Source organism: Mobula hypostoma, chromosome 9 (assembly GCF_963921235.1).
Source record: "Mobula hypostoma chromosome 9, sMobHyp1.1, whole genome shotgun sequence".
NCBI lineage: Eukaryota > Metazoa > Chordata > Chondrichthyes > Myliobatiformes > Myliobatidae > Mobula > Mobula hypostoma.
Window position 1 is genome coordinate 82,444,050 of NC_086105.1, and position 18,318 is coordinate 82,462,367.

At 41.8% G+C, this 18,318-nt stretch overlaps 1 protein-coding gene across 2 annotated transcripts; it reads right to left on the reverse strand.

Annotated features, from left to right (window-relative positions):
• Positions 1-248: 248 nt before the first annotated feature.
• Positions 249-9,893, reverse strand: LOC134351814 (tribbles homolog 1-like). 2 transcript variants are annotated; one of them, XM_063058533.1, is made up of 4 exons: positions 9,825-9,893; positions 9,630-9,707; positions 6,935-7,227; positions 249-3,688 (listed from the first exon to the last, which is right to left on the reverse strand). In XM_063058533.1, exons 1-4 carry the CDS (start codon positions 9,861-9,863, stop codon positions 3,247-3,249), a joined length of 852 nt encoding a protein of 283 aa, XP_062914603.1. In that variant the 5' UTR covers positions 9,864-9,893; the 3' UTR covers positions 249-3,246. The 2 variants fall into 2 exon arrangements, with proteins under 2 accessions (XP_062914603.1, XP_062914602.1); XM_063058532.1 differs by lacking the exons at positions 9,630-9,707; positions 9,825-9,893 and adding an exon at positions 8,637-9,613.
• Positions 9,894-18,318: the final 8,425 nt, after the last annotated feature.

Consider the following 18,318-nt stretch of genomic DNA (forward strand, 5'->3'; position numbering starts at 1 on the left):
GGGGCCACAGCACAGGATCAGAACAAGCTGCAGAGGGTTGAAACCTCAGCCATTCAATCATGGGCACTAGCCTCCCCACCATCAAGGACATCTTCAACAAGTAATGAACTTAAGGTGGCAGCATCCATCATTCACCACCCAGAATATGCCCTCTTCACAACAGTGCTGAATGCTAAATGTACAATCTACCACCTATCAAACACTGGATTTCCATTAACATAGCACACAAGACATGATTTATTCATGTATTTTTGACTTTATTACTGTTCTTTGAGAATTGTACATATTTACATAGTTTACATTTCTAAAATAGTGTTTAGTATTCATCAGCAGGACATCACTGCCAGTATTGTTTTGTATTTGCCAGTAGTAATATTTTTCAAAACTGTATCATAGATACGATAAGCTGTAACCATGAGCACACCAGAGAAATAGAAATATTTCCATTAAACCTCTAACCTCATGATTATTATCTGACAAGTATTGCTTGCAAGGACTCACATTGACACTGTTGCTTTATACCCATCAGCACAGTATTTTCTAACAATATGGAACAGAATTGACAAGACACCAATTACATGGACACTGTACATGAGGTATAAAAATATACACAGCAATTAATGAAGGATGAATCATCCAACTCTAGCCTGATCTTTCTGCTTTGGTTTCATCCCTACATGTGATGACCTCATTGAAGAGCTAGTTAACCAGCTCTTTAACAAATTGAAGAAAAACATTCTTTGAGATTACTCTACAAACACAACGAAAGGAACAAAGCAAAAACTGATCACAGTCATCAAGTGAGAGAGTGTATGGATATCTGTATAACATTTTAAAGTTCAACACAATTGTCTTAAGTGATGCTTCACAATGATTAAAAAAACTAAAAGCTGAAATATGTTTAGTTTGCCTAAGGTCTCAAGAGGTTCTCAAGTAATGAGTGCAGGAGGAACATCAGTGCTTTTTAATGTAAATTACCCAATATATAAAGTTTTGTAACTGTATTACCATACGTACCCTTCCACAAATTTGTTCTTAAAGGTCCTCTTTTAAGTTCTGCAAGGAAATTAGGGAGAGGGCAAAATCAGGCAAATACTTCACAATAACTGATGTACTCTCATGGTATCTATATCACATTCTGAAACAGTCAAGATCAAAAAGCCAAGCAACAATGAAGTATTTTGACTCGTCTCAAAATTATTTGCTTCATTCATGTCAAAATTAATGTTTGCACTTGATGAATGGTACAGATCTCTTTCATTCATACCTTCTTTTTAAGACTGGCTGTATCTTAAAACAGCACCACTATATTAATTCACAGTAGATGTTCTACATCAAAAAGGGCTAGTAAAGTTGAAGGGTTTTCCTATTTGCTTCTTGAAAGTTTCCACATCCTAATTTTAACAAGAAGATATCGAAAACTCGGAGTGCATTATGTAACTATGCCACACTTGTTAAAGAACTCCAAGCACTTTTGGTACACTACCTGAAAAGATTGAACACGCTTTAAATATGTACACACGCAGCAATTGTTTAATCCTATTGGTCAATATTACCATCTGAGATTGACCAGTTGTCAAAATGGTAAATTTCAGATTACTTCAAAATCATCTTGAGCAGCAACACTGTTTGTGGTACATGCTGAGGAGGAATTATAGGGTTGTGCTGGTAGGAAGAATGTTTTACTAAAAAAAAAAGAAACCATTCATTGACTGCGTTATATCAATACCTACATGTAATGTGATGTGAATGCAGTCAAGTCATAGAATGAAAAGGGCCAAATGACTACATAAAAGAAAGCACAAGTACTGGGAGGTTCTATCGGCATTTCTCGGCTCATTTCGCCTCAGTCCACCACATGTGCCCAACTAAAGGCAGGAGCCCGCAACAGGCAGCAAGTCAGACGTTGGCACATTTGACCTCACACTTCCTATTCGAGATGCCATTGAGCCCAGTGGCTGCCGTGCTGGAGAGAAGTTCCAAATGTGGTTTGTAGTGAAGTATTAAAGTTCATAAATACTTGCTAGGATTTTAAGATGTTCTTAATTAAGTATATTCTGATATTTTTAATTTTGCAAATCTTTCTATGGTTTTTGAATGCCCAGGGGTAAAGTATCAGCAGATTACCTGATACTTGCTACCTTTCCAGCTCATGAGACACTTCTCAGCAAGGTCAGCTTATTTGGTCCTCAGCATCTGGAAGAGCCGAGCCCTTGTTTCAAAGCTTTTCACTTCATGAGGCCAATCAAGCCATGGAGTTTATGCTCACTCCCCTCATCAGTGCCTTATCTCCCTGTGATCAATTCTCCCTCACACACTCATCAGCTCCCACCCATCAACACCTGAGGTCATTTACAATCACCTACCTACAAATAGAAGCAGCTGTCTCAGTTCAGGACCACATACCCAGAAATATATCAGCTGATCCCTATTTTTATGACATTTAAATAACTTACTTCTATTTATCAGAAGGTTCACATGGTATCAAATTGGTCACTGTACAGTGCATAGCTTAGGGCACCCTGAGGGTACTAGTTCACATTGCCAAGCTTCAATGCCCTCAGTGGGTTGGCACATAGTGTTTTTTTCCGGATGGCCCACCAAGTTTCAGTGCTGTCACTGAGAAAGTCATGCCTCTGGGAAAAAGCTGGCACCGCTCTGAACTCCTACGAAATCCCTTCAACAGCCTGACTCTTAGAAAACAGCCATGAATGAATCCATCAGTCTTCCCAAATAGCAGGCCAGTCCACAGATGAAAGGACATATAACAAAAAACAATCACATACAAATTAACGAAATTCACAGCCTTTTCAATGTTGAACAGGTAATAAGTTAAATGCCTGTATTGGTTGCCTTTTAAATAAATCTTTAAATGAATAAATAGTTTAGGAATTGATATGAGGATATGATGAACTTCAACTGCACCATAAACCAAGGATTCCAAAAGAATTCTAACAAAAGTTATCGAGTTCTCAGTATCTCAGTTCCTCTCCCCGCAGCTGCTGCCTGTTTATTCTAATCTACCCTGGCCTTACATTGGGATCCAACTGAACAACTGTTGTTGTGGTAAGTTGAACACAGAGAGTTAAATGCCTACTCAGATGATGTTTGTTCTACACAATAGGTGAATGGAATAACATTCAATAATAAAAGATTTGGGTGGACAACTTTAGAGTCTTGTTTCTCTTCCTGTCAATATAGAAATTCCTCACTTTGGTGTCAACAGAAAAGGGTAAACCCTTCCTGTCAGTCATTCGCAGGCTTAGGAACAGTCTGGTCAGAGGTGGGATAGTCCTGATCAGTGGGGGCTTGCCGAGAGGCAGCCTGGAACCAAGGGTGCATAAGGATCTCACTAGCCGTCAGTCGCTCCAGGGGCTCACGCCTCAGCAGGCTACGGATCAGACACTTGGCTTTGGGTGAAATGTTGTCCGGGATACAGAAGTGCCCGCGCCGGATCTTATTGAAAAGGGCACCGGGGTCAGAATCGTGGAAAGGATAGCATCCCACCAGGAGGGTGTAGAGCATGATGCCGAGACTCCAGATGTCCGCTGCCTTCCCAGAATAACATCCACTCGAGTTCAGTATCTCTGGGCTCACGTAAGCCGGACATCCATGCTTATCAGACAGGGAGTCATCCTTTCCCTTCAGGATATGAGTATCGTCCAAGTTTTCCAGCCTCAGCCAGCTCCTGTGGGAATGGCAGACAAATAATCAGCACTGTGCTTAAAAACAGTACAAGGCAAGAATGGATGTGAAAACCAGTCACTCCTTAGTGAAATACCACTACCCCATTCCACACACACACAAACACACAACACAGACGTGTAGACACAGGTGCATGCATACACACACGTGCTCACCGAATATTTGTCTTGACTTTTCAAAGTTCTGCAGTAATTTTACTTCATAAAGCTGCTGAAAGTATTTATGCTGTTTGATCAGTATTGATGATATTATAAATTATGCAGCCTTGTAAAACTTGAATGTGTGAACATTTAAATGCAGATTTCACATGTTGCTTAGTACAATTAAACATACATATTTCTAATAGAGTGAAAGCTTTGGAGCTAAAAGCCATATATTTATAACAAGTACAATTAGTTTGATGCTATTGAAGAGCAGGTCAATCGGGTGATTGAAAAGATGTGCCCTACATCTGAAGCCGGAATCTGTGGAAAGGGCAGAAGATTCAGCTCTTGTGTTTTGTAAATAGAAAACATGACTCATCCAGCGTGTGTGTGTGTGTGTGTGTGTGTGTGTGTGTGTGTGTGTGTGTGTGTGTGTGTGTGTGTGTGTGTGTGTGTGTGTGTCTCTCTCTCTCTCCCTCTCTGTGTATTATGGTCCCTTATGACATTGAATCAACAATCAGCACCTGTTTTGACAATGAGAGTACCTTACATTGCAACACCACCCATCCAGATTTGGGTGTGTTGTCAAATCTGTAGCACATGATGAAGGGGGAAAATATAGCATGCACCTTGCTGGTTGCAGTAATTCTAACTAATGTGCTATATAAATACCGCTGTTAACCTTAATACCTGCTACATGTGGATTGTCATTTGTGAATTATATACAACCTACAGCAGTGAAAGAATACTGGCTGAGTTACAGACCGGGGGGCGGTTAGCTACAAAAATATATGGGCTAGTTATTCAAAACTGTGACGTGTGATGCATAGAAATGAGTTCTAGAGTACTGAGAATCTCAATTCTCTACCCCCGGGACTGCTGGAGGACATACACATAGTTAAGGTGGCGAGAGAGATAAACATTTAAAAGGTTATAGGAGCCGGGTGTAGAAGAGAACATAAATTCAAGGAATTTGCAAGATGCTAAAAATCCAGAATAACACACACACACAAAATACTGGAGGAACTCAGCAGGTCAGGAAGCATCTATGAAAGGGAATAAACAGTCGACATTTCAGGCCAGGATCGTAGTGAGTGGCAGGGTGAGCTGGAGGGCTCTGGACAACCAGCTCTGCTTCTGTTTCCTTCTGTTATGTTCTTACATATCACATAAACCTTCACCCACCCCACTTCATCAAAATTTACCACCAAACTCTCACACATTCGTGAGTTTATTAAGCTTCCTGTAAAAGGCACTGTACAATTCACCTAACTGTCCCATGCTAGCAGCATGTTACAGTCTAACCCCAACTGTGAAATAAACACACTAAAATAGAATTGGAATTCACTTACCTCACTGTACAATAATTATATCTCAGGCCAAGTTGCTTTGTTAGTCACATAAAGAGGGTAATTTGCCTAAGGCAAATACTGTGGGTTATATCTGAGATAAACAAGACCTTTTCTGTAGTTTAAGTAGCTATTTTGCTTTTATTTGTAAATGCTGAGGGAAGACCCTAAGATCTGAAATGGGAACATGCAATCAAATCTTTAATTGCCACAGCTGTTGGGAATGGCCCCCTTAAGAATGTTGCTGCAGTCCTGTGCTTAATCATCTATCAAAGCTGCATGCATCATTAGCCACAATTTTAAATGTTTATTATTTCTATTAATAATTTACTCATTTAAAAAGGCTGTAGATAATAGCATTTCGGTAAACCTGCACTTGCCCAACTCCAGTCTATAAATGTTTGATAACCTTGTGCAATATGCTTTATTCATCTAAAATAAACAATAGTTTTGAAATATTTAGAGACCCATTGACTTTTATCTCTATTGTTGCAAATATGTAGAATGCAATTACCATTCACTAAAAAAAATTAAAATTATTTTAAAACCAGTAGAAGTGGTGGATGCAGGTTTGATTTCAACATTTAGGAGAAATTTGGATAGGCACATGGATGGGAGGGGTATGGAGGACTATGGTCCTGGTATGGGTCAATAGGACCAGGCAGGATAATAGTTTGGCATGAACTAGATAGGCATAAAGGCCTGTTTCTGTGTTGTGGTGTTCTACGTCTCTAAACGAATAAATCTATAGGTAAATCATTGCAAGATGTAACTATTTTATGGCTTATTCCCTGAGGACACCATAAGAACTTTAGGGAAGTATTAACCTATCCCCATATAAATATCCCCCTAGTAGAAACCTATTCATTCAGTATTTTGTGTGTGTTAAACTATCCTGAAGTTCTGTACTGAGCATTTAGTAAAGCTGTACAATTTTCCTTGATCTAACAAGAGCACAGAAACATTGTCTAAACACCTGGAAATTCATTGAAGCATTTACAGATTCACAAAATGGTTACTGATTACTATTTTGGAAATGTAGTCTTTTTTATTTAACAGGTGATTGCATAATCATCTTCTGACCATGTGTATTAATTAACTCTGGTTTATAAAACTCCAAACCTTATGTCACCATATACTCATTTTCTTCTGGGCATTCTCTGATCCTTTGAAATATAATATCCTATGCTTAAGTAGTCAATTATTTTGCCAGTCACGTCTAAAAGTTGTACTAACATGGCATTAAAATTTCAAAAGGCAGATTAACCAATTTCAATTAAACATGTCGGTTACATTACAGATACAGCACACACAACCCATTAAAGAAACCACATTCAGTTTACCTAAGCATTCAGTACAAGTATAATCTGAGAGTTAAGACGTGCTTTTTTCATTCTGTGTAAAAGACTATCGTGGCTTGCAAGGGATTTAAAATTAATTAATTTATTCACTGACAGCGTGCGCCATATTTTATGGAATCTCATTGCCCTCGGTTAGTTTGAAGAGGGCGGTTAGGTGGAGCACGATAGACGTAAGGATAACAGATCCTCTTACCGACTTGGTTTTGGTAAAATGTGATATCTTCATAGCATCACTGCGGATAACAAAATTTGATTTTTAAAAAAAAACAAAAGCCAAGATTACTAGCCCAGCAATAGAACCAGCCGCGCAGAGCTGGGATTAAGGTGAATGCAATCGCTTTGTTTTCGGTGTTGGATGCACCCGTTTTGAACGCACCTCTGCTCATCAACAAAGACGAATTTCCTGAGTTTGAGGTCTCGCAGGACGATGCCGGAATCGTGGCAATGGGCCACCGCCGAGACGATCTGGTGAAAGAGGCGCGCCGCTTCCTCCTCGCCCAGGCGCTTACGGTTCCGCATGTACGAGTGCATATCGCCATGGCCCCTCTCCAGCAACACGTAGCACTGCCGTTCCCCGAGGATTACCTCCTCGATCGCAGTGATGTTGTCGTGGAGTGACATCTGCAGATACGGTCCAATTTCATCCTGGTATTGCCTAATATCAAAAACCTGTGGATGCGAAACAACGTCTTATTTCTAAATAAAACACTCAACACTTTAGCTATTAATGCTTAAGGAGCGGCTTTTTAACCCTTATTTTACCGAGCAAGTCGCAGAATCCCGAGTTTAGGCAAATTAACATGTTAACACAAAAGCAAAGTAGTGCTTATCCGCTAAAATCCGATTTGATACATGTCGATGATATCTGTGCGGAACTTTGATCTGATCCAAAAGGTCACCGCTAGGTCACACAAATGCTGCCTATTTCTAGCAGTTGGAGTTATTAATTCAGAACAGGTGGTGAGTGGTAAGGAAAAAGCTGCTTTTAACTGCTTCGCGACACACACAAAATGCCGAAGGAACTCAGCAGATCAGGCAGATAGAACATAGAACAATACAGGACAGAAAAAGGCCCTTTGGCCCACAATGTTGTGCCGAATCAGCTAAAACGTACAACAACAAAAAGGAATCCCTCCTACCTGCACAATGTCCATACCCCTCCATCTTCCTCACATCCATGCGCCTATCCAAATATTTCTTAAAACCCTCTACTGTATTTGCCTCTACCACTATGCCAGGCAACATATTCCAGGTATCCACCACTCTCTTGAGTAAAATACTTACCCCTCACATTCCTCTTGAACCTATCCCCTCTCACCTTCAATGCACGCCCTCTGGTATTAGACATTTTAACCCTGAGAAACGGATGCTCTACGTCCACTCTATCTATGAACGATCTCGGTCCGAAACGTCGACTGTTTATTCCCCTCCATAGATGCTGCTTGACCTGCTAAGTTCTTCCAGCATTTTGTGTGTATCGCTATAGATTTCCAGCTTCTGCAGAACCTCCTGTGTTTGCTAAGTAGAGATGCAAAACAAAAAAGACAGCCACAGAAACTGGCAGGGGATGGAGGGGCAGGTGGGATTGGCTGGCCAGGCGTCGAAATTACTTTATTACACAAGGTGTCAAAGGTTACGGGGAGGAGAATGCAAAAGAATTTGGTTGCGAGGGATAATAAATCAGCCCTGATTGAAAGTTACAGCGGTCTCTATGGGCAGAATAGCTTAATTCTGCTCTTATGATTTATGGTGAGCATGGAAATTGCGGGTTCAATGTAAAGTGCCCTTTGATATCGCGATTGCGCCACTCATTCAGGAAATCTCATTGCTGCCCTCCAGATGGCGGCGCCGCCGTGCGCTGCTTAAGTCGACCGGAAATGCACTAAACCGCATCCGTCAGAGAGTAAAACGCCTTAAGTTGGGTACAAACTACCAACTAATTTACGCAGCGCCCGGGGAGTCAAACACACAAGGCAGGAGAGGAAGAGAAGTTATTAAAATTATGCTTTGAAAAAGGCATCCCCCCACCTAAATATAAAACAGTAGTGACTTTTTTGGAGTTTTTTTTTGTTCCATACCTTGCACACAAATTCCTTCCCGGTGTGGCTCCCGATTGCCCTGAAGACTTTGTCCCTCTCTGGGTTTTGTAGCAAGAGGTAGTTTCCTATCCGAGCCCACGCCTGGCTGCTGCAGGGACTGCTTGGAGTCGGGCTGGGGGATCCCGGAGCGGAGAAGTAAGCAGCGTCCGGGGAAGAGTCGCTCAGCCGCGGGCACTTAGGAGCCGGCTCTTCGGCTTCCAGTCGCTTCGGTCTCCATCTGGCATTGCGGAGGATTGGGATGGGACTAGCCCTGTGCACGTTTAAACTCATCAAAGGGAGCTCGAGATCTAAACAAAAAAAAAAGCCGAGGGGGTCCTTCTCCAAAGCAGGGAAGAGCGGGAGGATTTTTTTTATTTCACTGTGGTTTGTAACAAGATTGTACTCCGCGATGCGCAAGGAGGACGGTGTACGCAGCTTGTAGAGATGCCGCTTTCATTCCTTGATGGCGAACACCCTTCCTCCAGGGTGGTTGCTGCAGCAAGAAGAGATCGTTGAAACAGTTTGCACGGCCACTTCTGCAGGGAAAAAAATCAAAAATGCACCCAATCCACTGTCCCCGGTACCGGGATGAAATGTCTCGTTCGTTTTTCCGGCAGTAGGCAGCGGCGCTTGTTTCCAAAGCAAGGTCGCGGGTGTTCTGTGCAAAAACAAAATAGCCTCAGCACTTGTGTGCAGGTGGTTCACGGGCGAATTACCTCAGGGCAACCGGTTGTGGCGAAGGGGTGCACTGCAAACTTTAACCGGTCTCCGTGCTTGTAACCAGCAGGGGGTTGCAACTTGAATCAACGTTGCTCTGTTCAGCAAAAAGTTACAGTAATTTGGAGGGAGGTAGGAAAGAGAGAGAGAATGTCTCTGTGGAATACAGGCTGGCTCACAGTGTGTCTGAATATAACAGTCTGCAAGATTGCAACATCACCCTCTGGATGAGACTCACCCAGCAAAAGAGAGCGGCAAAAACACAGATACTTTTACCTGTTTTACGCAGTCTGGCACCGCCCTCGACAGATTCCTTGTTGAAGCGGCGTATCGATTTCTTCTCTTCTTATCCCTCTATACACGGACAAAACAAAATTTCGAAACAGAACAAGATTTGCAGTATTTTCTATATTACCTAACTGATAAACAAAATATACTTTTTCTATTCATTTCACGATCCAACCTACTTACCGCTGTTAATGTACACAACAAAGGATTTCTTGAAGTCATGAGCCTATCAAACAAAAGTAAGTTTTACACTCTATTATTTCTGAGCGTAACCTTACATATATTACGGTAAATTCTCTCCTTTCACAACACAATCATGACCATCACATGGGCTGTCTTGAATGACGCAAGGTTCCAGTCTAGGCAACTCTCTTGACGTAGAGGCACGTTAAATGACACTCCAACGGCACCTCTACCAGGTCATTGCAACGGGCAAATATATTTTTCTTGAGGCGTTGTGCAATAGCATTTCAAAGTGACCAGGTCGTGTTTTACCCGGGAGAAAACAAAGCAGTCTAGTGCAAAAACGGAGGAATTCGGATTTGAAGTAATCCAAGACCCTAAAATTTTACGCAGCTATTTTAATCATAGTGCACTGATCATCAACAAGATCTGACACCGAACCAGATATCAGGATAGGTGCCCAAAAGCACAGCCAAGGGTAATTTAGGGAACATCAAAAAGTGGTGGCGGTTTTTACAGATTTCAGATCCGGACCTTTGAAGCACATACTGTTTGTAGTTTTTTGTTTAAATCACAGCATTTCTGATGAGTGTGTACATTAAATTTAAATCGATAAATAAATTTAAATGCAGACATTTAAGCTGAAATTATTTTATAAAGACACTTGAAAATTAAATAAATGCGAAGATTGAAGTTAATTCATGAAATAAGATATCTCATCCTTAAACAAGATAGTCACTGGATGAAATTTCCGTGAATGAGAACCCCAGTCTACCCAGCCCTCCCTAGAGGTAGAACATTTTGGAGAATACGTTTAAATTTTTTTGCCTTTCGATTCTTGACTTTTTATGTAGGCTTCTTTCCTCACAACCACTCCACTCTCTGCTCTGCCGCTCTGGTTCCCATCCCCCAGCAAATGGAGTTTAAATCTCTCCATTCCTCCTCTCCCTCATGCACCCATGCAGTATTAGCAAGCATTCCCCCTTCCCGCAAGGGTATTAGTACCCCTCCAGTTCAGGTGCAAACCGTCCCTTCTGTACAGGTTCCAAAACCTGAAGCTCTGCCTCTTGCACCATCTCCTTATACCTAGCTTCACCATATGGCACGTCATTGCTCTGTAGGTCCTATCCTTTAACTTAGCAGCTAACTCCCTGAACTCACTTTGCAATACCTCGTCACCCTTCCTACCGAGGTCAGTGACACCAACGTGGACAAGGACCTGTGGCTGTTCACCCTCCCATTAGACTCCATCCGAGATCTCTCTGACCCTGATATCCAGGAGGGAATAAACCACCCGGAAAGCTGGTTCTCATCCACACAACCTCCTATTTGTACCTGCAACCAATGAATCCCCTCCCACTACAGCTGCCTCCTCTCCCACTTCCCTCTGAGCCACCTGCCCTGGCTCATTCCCTAGTAGCAGATCTAGTATTGATTCATTCTTCATTCATCCGTAAGGCCAGTGATGTTGTGGGGATGGAACTGGACTCTCTCACGGTGGTGTCTGAAAAGAAGATGCTGTCTAAGTTGTATGCCATCTTGGTCAGTGACTCCCATCCACTACATAATGTACTGGGTGGGCACAGGAGTACATTCAGCCAGAGACTCATTCCACCGAGATGCAACACAGAGCGTCATAGGAAGTCATTCCTGCCTGTGGCCATCAAACTTTACAACTCCTTCCTTGGAGGGTCAGACACCCTGAGCCAATAGGCTGGTCCGGACTTATTTCATAATTTACTGGCATCATTTACATATTACTATTTAACTATTTATGGTTCTATTACTATTTATTATTTATGGTGCAACTGTAACGAAAACCAATTTCCCCCGGGATCAATAAAGTATGACTATGACTATTGCACTCTCTAATTAGATATATTGCTTATTATAATTCTTACTGTACTTGTTTTTATTTATTTTTATGTATTGCACTGTACTGCTGGTGCAATGCAACACATTTCACCACATATGCCACTGATATTAATTCAGATTCTGATTAATGCACCCCACAATTTTGTCAGCAAGTTATATCTTGATAAGTTATTCCTGCTCTTGTAAGAAAGATATCTGAAAGATGTTCTTCGTTCTGTCGAGTGATTCAAACCTTTATAAACATTTATGAAGCAGAACCGATGTTCAGCTTTATCTTGTAACAGGATGCTGAGTTTCTGAGCTATGTGGAATGGTGAGTACATTTGGTGAGCACCTACATAACTGACAGCTGATTGATAGCTAAAGCTAATGATTAGAGGATTCCACCAGGCAAGGGGAAGGCCAAATACCTCCCGTCCCAGAAAATAATTGCCTGTAATTTTCGTAAGGACCACAAACCACTGTAGAAATAGAATAAGTAACTAGGAATTGTGCTGACAAGTTGGTAGTGTTGATCTTCATTAATCAGGGGATTGAGTTCAAGAGCCACAAGTTAAGGTTGCTGTTCTGGAAAACTCTGGCCAGACTACACTTGGAATATTGTGTTCGGTTCTGGTCTCCTTGTTAGAGAAAGAATGTTCAAAGGAGATTTACCAGTAAACTGCCTAGATTAGAGAGCATGTCTTATGAGGATGGATGAAGTGGACTAGGGCTTTTCTCTTTGGAACAAAGGAGGAGGAGAGGTGTCTTGATAGGGGGTGCACAAGTTGATTGAGTGAATAGCCAGGACAAAATGACTAAAATGAGGTGGGCATATTTTAAAAATGATGGAAGAAAGTGTAGTGGGGATGTCAGAAGTACAATTTTTGCACAGAGAGTAGTGTGTTTGTGGAGTGTCCTGCCATGGGTAGTGTAGAGGCAGATACATTAGGGGCTTTTAATGTAGGCACATGAATGGTAGAAAAGTGGAGGGCTACACAGGAGGGAAGGGTTAGAGTAAGTTAAAAGGTTGGCACAGATGAAGGATCTGTGCAGTTCAGTTACGCTCCAGTTTTGATTCCTACTGCTCCAAGAATGATCCTTTGATGTTATGTTGTGGAAGGGGTATGAGCAGGAATGCAAATTACGCTGCTTTAGTAAAAATCTACCGTATAAGATGGATCACATGCTGAATCGACTGGACTTCCTACTTTTTTTGGGCACGGTCCTTTGATTGGGTATGTAATGGTGGTTATACACATTGTGTGTTTAATTGTGACGTGATTGGTGGGAGACAACCATGACTGCTGTCCATTCCCTAAGTCCACTCCAGTGTTTTCAATTTATCATCATCTATACCTCACAGGGTTAACCTTTGATTCTCTGTATCCACTGTCCCTGGGCACTAGGCCACCCTCAGAAGGTAGGCTGACAATTTTCCATCAAACTCTGACCTCATAGCACCATTTCGTCATTTTGTCAACTCTAACCTAACTCCAGATTGACCAAAGCCATACCTTTTGGTCTGGTCACCCTCATACCTCTTCCCAATTTACCTCCATCCCCCATTCATCCCCAATGTCAACTGGGGGACACCTTTGTTGAGCACCTTTATTCTATCCACCACAAAAGGTGGGAATTCCCCAGTGGCCACACATGTTAATTCGACTTCTTATTCTCATTCCAAAATGTGGGTCCTTAGCCTTCTCTACTGCCATGATGAGGCCACTCTCAGATTGGAGGAGCAACACCTCATATTCCATCTGGGTAGCCTCCAACCTGATGGCATGAACATCAATTTAACTTCCCGTAATTTCATCCTCTCACCATTCTTTCTTGTTCCATTCCTCATTCTGGCTTCCCTATTACCCCTTCTTTCCTACGCACCTGCCCATCTCCTTCTCTTTCTCCCATGGTCTCCTAAGGTATCCTATCGGATTTATTCTTCTTCAGTCTTTTACCTCCTCTGCCTATCTCCTCCCAGATTCTCCCTTCATCCCCCTCCCCCATTCACCCACCTTCCCACTCACCTGTGACCTGCCAGCTTGTACTTCCCCTCACCCCACCTTCTTATTCTGGCTTCTACTCCCTTCCTTTCCATTCCTGATGAAGGGTTTCAGCCAAAATGTCGACTGTTTATTCCCCTCCATAGATGCTGCCTGACCTGCTGAGTTCCTCCAGCATTTTGTATGTGCCACTTCTTTTTCAGTTCAGCACCAAGAATGAACATAATGCAACACAAATCTTTGTATTTCATTGATCCTGTACTATCCAAAAATAAACCTCAGATGTTTATCGTGTCTGGATCAGTTAACCTCAATACCTCCTTTCTGTCACTCTCAATGTGTCTGAAATCTCATGCACTGACTAATACACACAATGAAGTTCTCCAAGGTTCTTCTCACCAGCAATACTTTACCAATGTTCCCCCACTGAAATGTCATCATCTGCTTTCACCATTCAATTTTCCTCATCAAGATCTTTGTGCCTGCAATCTCCTTCTTGAAAAAGGACAGGATGTCTGGAAAGCTCCAGCACATCCTGTTCCTTAATATCTACATGCTACATGTAATATCTACAAGTTGGATAAGTCACCAGTATGGGAAAAGATGTACCCCAGGTTACTGTGGGAGGCAAGGGGGGAGATTGCTGAGCCTTTGCATCATCAATGAGAGGTTCCGGAGGATTGGATGGTTGCCGATGTTGTTCCATTATTCAAGAAAGGTAGCCCAGGAAAATTTAGACCAATGAGTCTTACTTCAGTGGTTGGTAAGTTGATGGAGAAGATCCTGAGAGGCAAGACTTATGAACATTTGGAGAGGCATAATATGATTAGGAATAGTCAGCATGGCTTTGTGGATTGCAGGACATGCCTTACAAGCCTGATTGAATTTTTTGAGGAAGTGTCGATAAACACATTGATGATAGTAGAGCAGTAGATGTAGTGTATATGGATTTTAGCAAGGCATTTGACAAGGTACCCCATGCAGGGCTTATTGAAAAAGTAAGGAGGCATGGGATCCAAGGGGAAATTGCTTTGTGGATCCAGAACTGGCTTGCCAACAGAAGGCAAAGAGTAGTTGTAGACGGGTCATACTCTGCATGGAGGTCAGTCACCAATGGTGTGCCTTAGGGATCTGTTCTGGGACCCCTACTTTTTGTGATTTTTATAAATGACCTGGATGAAAAAGTGGAGGGATGGGTTAGGAAGTTTGCTGATGACACAAAGGTTGGGGGTGTTGTGGATAGTGTGGAGGGCTGTCAGAGGTTACAGCAGGACATTGATAGGATGCAAAAATGGGTTGAGAAGTGGCAGATGGAGTTCAACACAGATAAGTGTGAGGTGGTTCATTCTGGTAGGTCAAGTATGATGACAGAATATAGTATTAATGGTAAGACTCTTGGCAGTGTGGAGGATCAGAGGGATCTTGGGGTCCGAGACCATAGGACACTCAAAGCTGCTGTGCAGGTTGACTCTGTGGTTAAGAAGGCATACGGTGCATTGGCCTTCATCAATCGTGTGATTGAGTTTAGGAGCCAAGAGGTAATGTTGCAGCTATATAGGACCCTGGTCAGACCCCACTTGGAGTACTGTGCTCAATTCTGGTCACCTCACTACAAGAAGGATGTGGAAGCCATAGGAAGGGTACAGAGGAGATTTACAAGGATGTTGCCTGGATTAGGGAGCATGCCTTACGAGAATAGGTTGAGTGAACTTGGCCTTTTTTCCTTTGAGCGACAGAAGATGAGAGTTGACCTGATAGAGGAGTATAAGATGATGAGAGGCATTGATCATGTGGATAGTCAAAGGCTTTTTCCCAGGGCTGAAATGGCTAGCACGAGAGGCCATAGTTTTAAGGTGCTTGGAAGTAGGTACAGACGAGATGTCAGGGGTAAGTTTTTTATGCAGAGAGTGGTAAGTGCGTGGAATAGGCTGCCAGCGACGGTGGTGGAGGCGGATAGGATAGGGTCTTTTAAGAATCTCCTGGACAGGTACATGGAGCTCAGAAAAATAGAGGACTATGGGTAACCCTAGGTAATTTCTAAGGTAAGGACATGTTCGGCACAGCTTTGTGGGCTGAAGGGCCTGTATTGTGCTGTAGGTTTTCTATGTTTCTGTGTTTCTAAGCTTCCTTTGACTTTAGTATATGAATCAGAATCAGAATCAGGTTTATTATCACTGGCATGTGACATGAAATTTGTTAACTTAGCAGCAGCAGTTCAATGCAATACATAATCTAGCGGAGAAAAAAATAATAAAAAAAATAAAAATAATAATAATAATAATAAATAAACAAGTAAATCAATTACAGTATACGCATATAGAATAGATTTTTTAAAACGTGCAAAAACAAAAATATTGTGTATTTTTAAAAAGTGAAGTAGTGTCAAAAGATTCAAAGTCCTTTAGGAATCAGATGGCAGAGGGGAAGAAGCTGTTCCTAAATTGCTAAATGTGAGCCTTCAGGCTTCTATACCTCCTACCTGATGGTAACAGTGAGAAAAAGGCATGCCCTGGGTGCTGGAGGTCCTTAATAATGGACGCTGCCTTTCTGAGACACCACTCCCTGAAGGTGTCCTGGGTACTTTGTAGGCTAGTGCCCAAGATAGAGCTGACTAGATTTACCTTCTGCAGCTTCTTTCAGTCTTGTGCAGTAGCGCCTCCATACCAGACAGTGATGCAGCCTGTCAGAATGCTCTCCATGGTACATCTACAGAAGTTTTTGAGTGTATTTGTTGACATAGCAAATCTCTTCAAACTTCTAATAAAGTATAGCCTCTGTCTTGACTTCTTTATAACTACATCGATATGTTGGGACCAGGTTAGATCCTCAGAGATCTTGGCACCCAGGAACTTGAAACTGCTCACTCTCTCCACTCTCTCTCCAATAATAAAGTGGCCATTTTATCAGGTACACCTGTACACCTGCATGTTAATGCAAATAGCTAATCAGCCAATTTTATGGCGGCAGCTCAATTGATAAAAGCATGCAGACATGATCAGGAGGTTCAGTTGTTGTTCAGGCCAAACATCAAAGAAGAAATGTGATCTAGATGACTTTGACTGTGGAATGATTGTTGGTGTCAGATGGGGTGGTTTGACTTTTTCATAAGCTGCTGATCTGGGATTTTCATGCACACCAGCCTCTGGAGTTTATGGAGAATGATGCAAAAAAAAACATCCAGTAAGTGACCGTTCTGTGGGTGAAAATGCCTTGTTAATGAAAGAGGTCAAAGAAGAATAGTCAGACTGGTTCAAGCTGACAGGAAGGCGACAGTAACTCAAATAATCACATTTTAAAACAGGTGTACAGAAGAGCATCTCTGGGTGCACAACACTTCGAACCTTGAACTGGATGGACTACATCAGCAAAGGACCATGAACATGCACTCAGTGATCACTTTGTTAGGTCCTGGAGCTACCTTACAAAGTGGCCATTGAGTGTATACCAAGGGAGATTTAATTAGAAACACATAAATGAATCAAACTATGAACTTAAGTTATCAGTATCTGCATAAAAAGAAGTGTTTCTATGACTGGAGTAGCAGTATGTATCACAATATTATGTATGTAGAGGATGAGGTCACAGTCCTTTGCTCATTTTCTTGCTGATGTACAGAGGAATAAAACTGAATCAACACAGAACAGTCAGTGTAAAACATTATCGATCATTTCAAATTAATATGTTTTTCGTGGAAAATCACATCATCTCTGGTTCAGCGTAATCCTGGGAAAAAATGTTTTAAATACAGGATATTTGATGATAAGGTACTGGGACTGTCATGGTTCGATTAAAATAACACAATAAAGAGATATCTGTAAATTCAATTGTCATATGCAAAGTGGAAAGATGTTACTTTGCAAGCATAATACATACAGTTCTGTAACTAAATAATATTCAAAGATCCTAAGTACATTTATTACCAAAGTATGTATGCAGTATACAACCCTGAGATTTATCTTCCCACAGACAGCCACAAAACAAATAAAACTATAGAACCCATTCAAAGAAACCATCAAGACCCCTCCATGTGCAAAAAAAACAGATCAGACAACCAGACAAAAAAAAAACAAGCAAAACAATACAGAATATAAAACACAAAATTGAAAGAGTCCCGGCATATTCATTACAACTCAGTGTTCGTTATCTGCAGGCCATCCTGATTCAAAATAATCCAAAATAGCAGCAATAAAAGGAGCAACAAGAAACCAGAAACACACCATAACGTGAACTACAGACTCCAATCCACAAACAATCCACAAGATCCAGAACTCGGGCACCATCCTCCAACAGCATTGATGGAGAGAGAGAGGCAGGGACGCAGGGACCATCCTTCGGGAGCACCAAGTGAGGGACCGTCGCACACAGACACCTTCCTCTGACAGCAGCAAGCAAGAGACCGGTAGGCATCCTCTTGCCTTTTGCACTCAGCTTGTAATCTTACCTGACACTTTAATCAGCGAGATCAGAGAGAAATGGAGTCAATCATAGGCCCTGTCTCCAGGCTTTTTGGCTTCAAAGCCATATACTTCATTCAAAACCTCCTGGAAAACTCTCTGAGAGAGCAGTATTTCACTCATGTCATATACTAGATTACTTATATAAAAGCAGCAGGCTACTTCAGGGATTTCGGACTA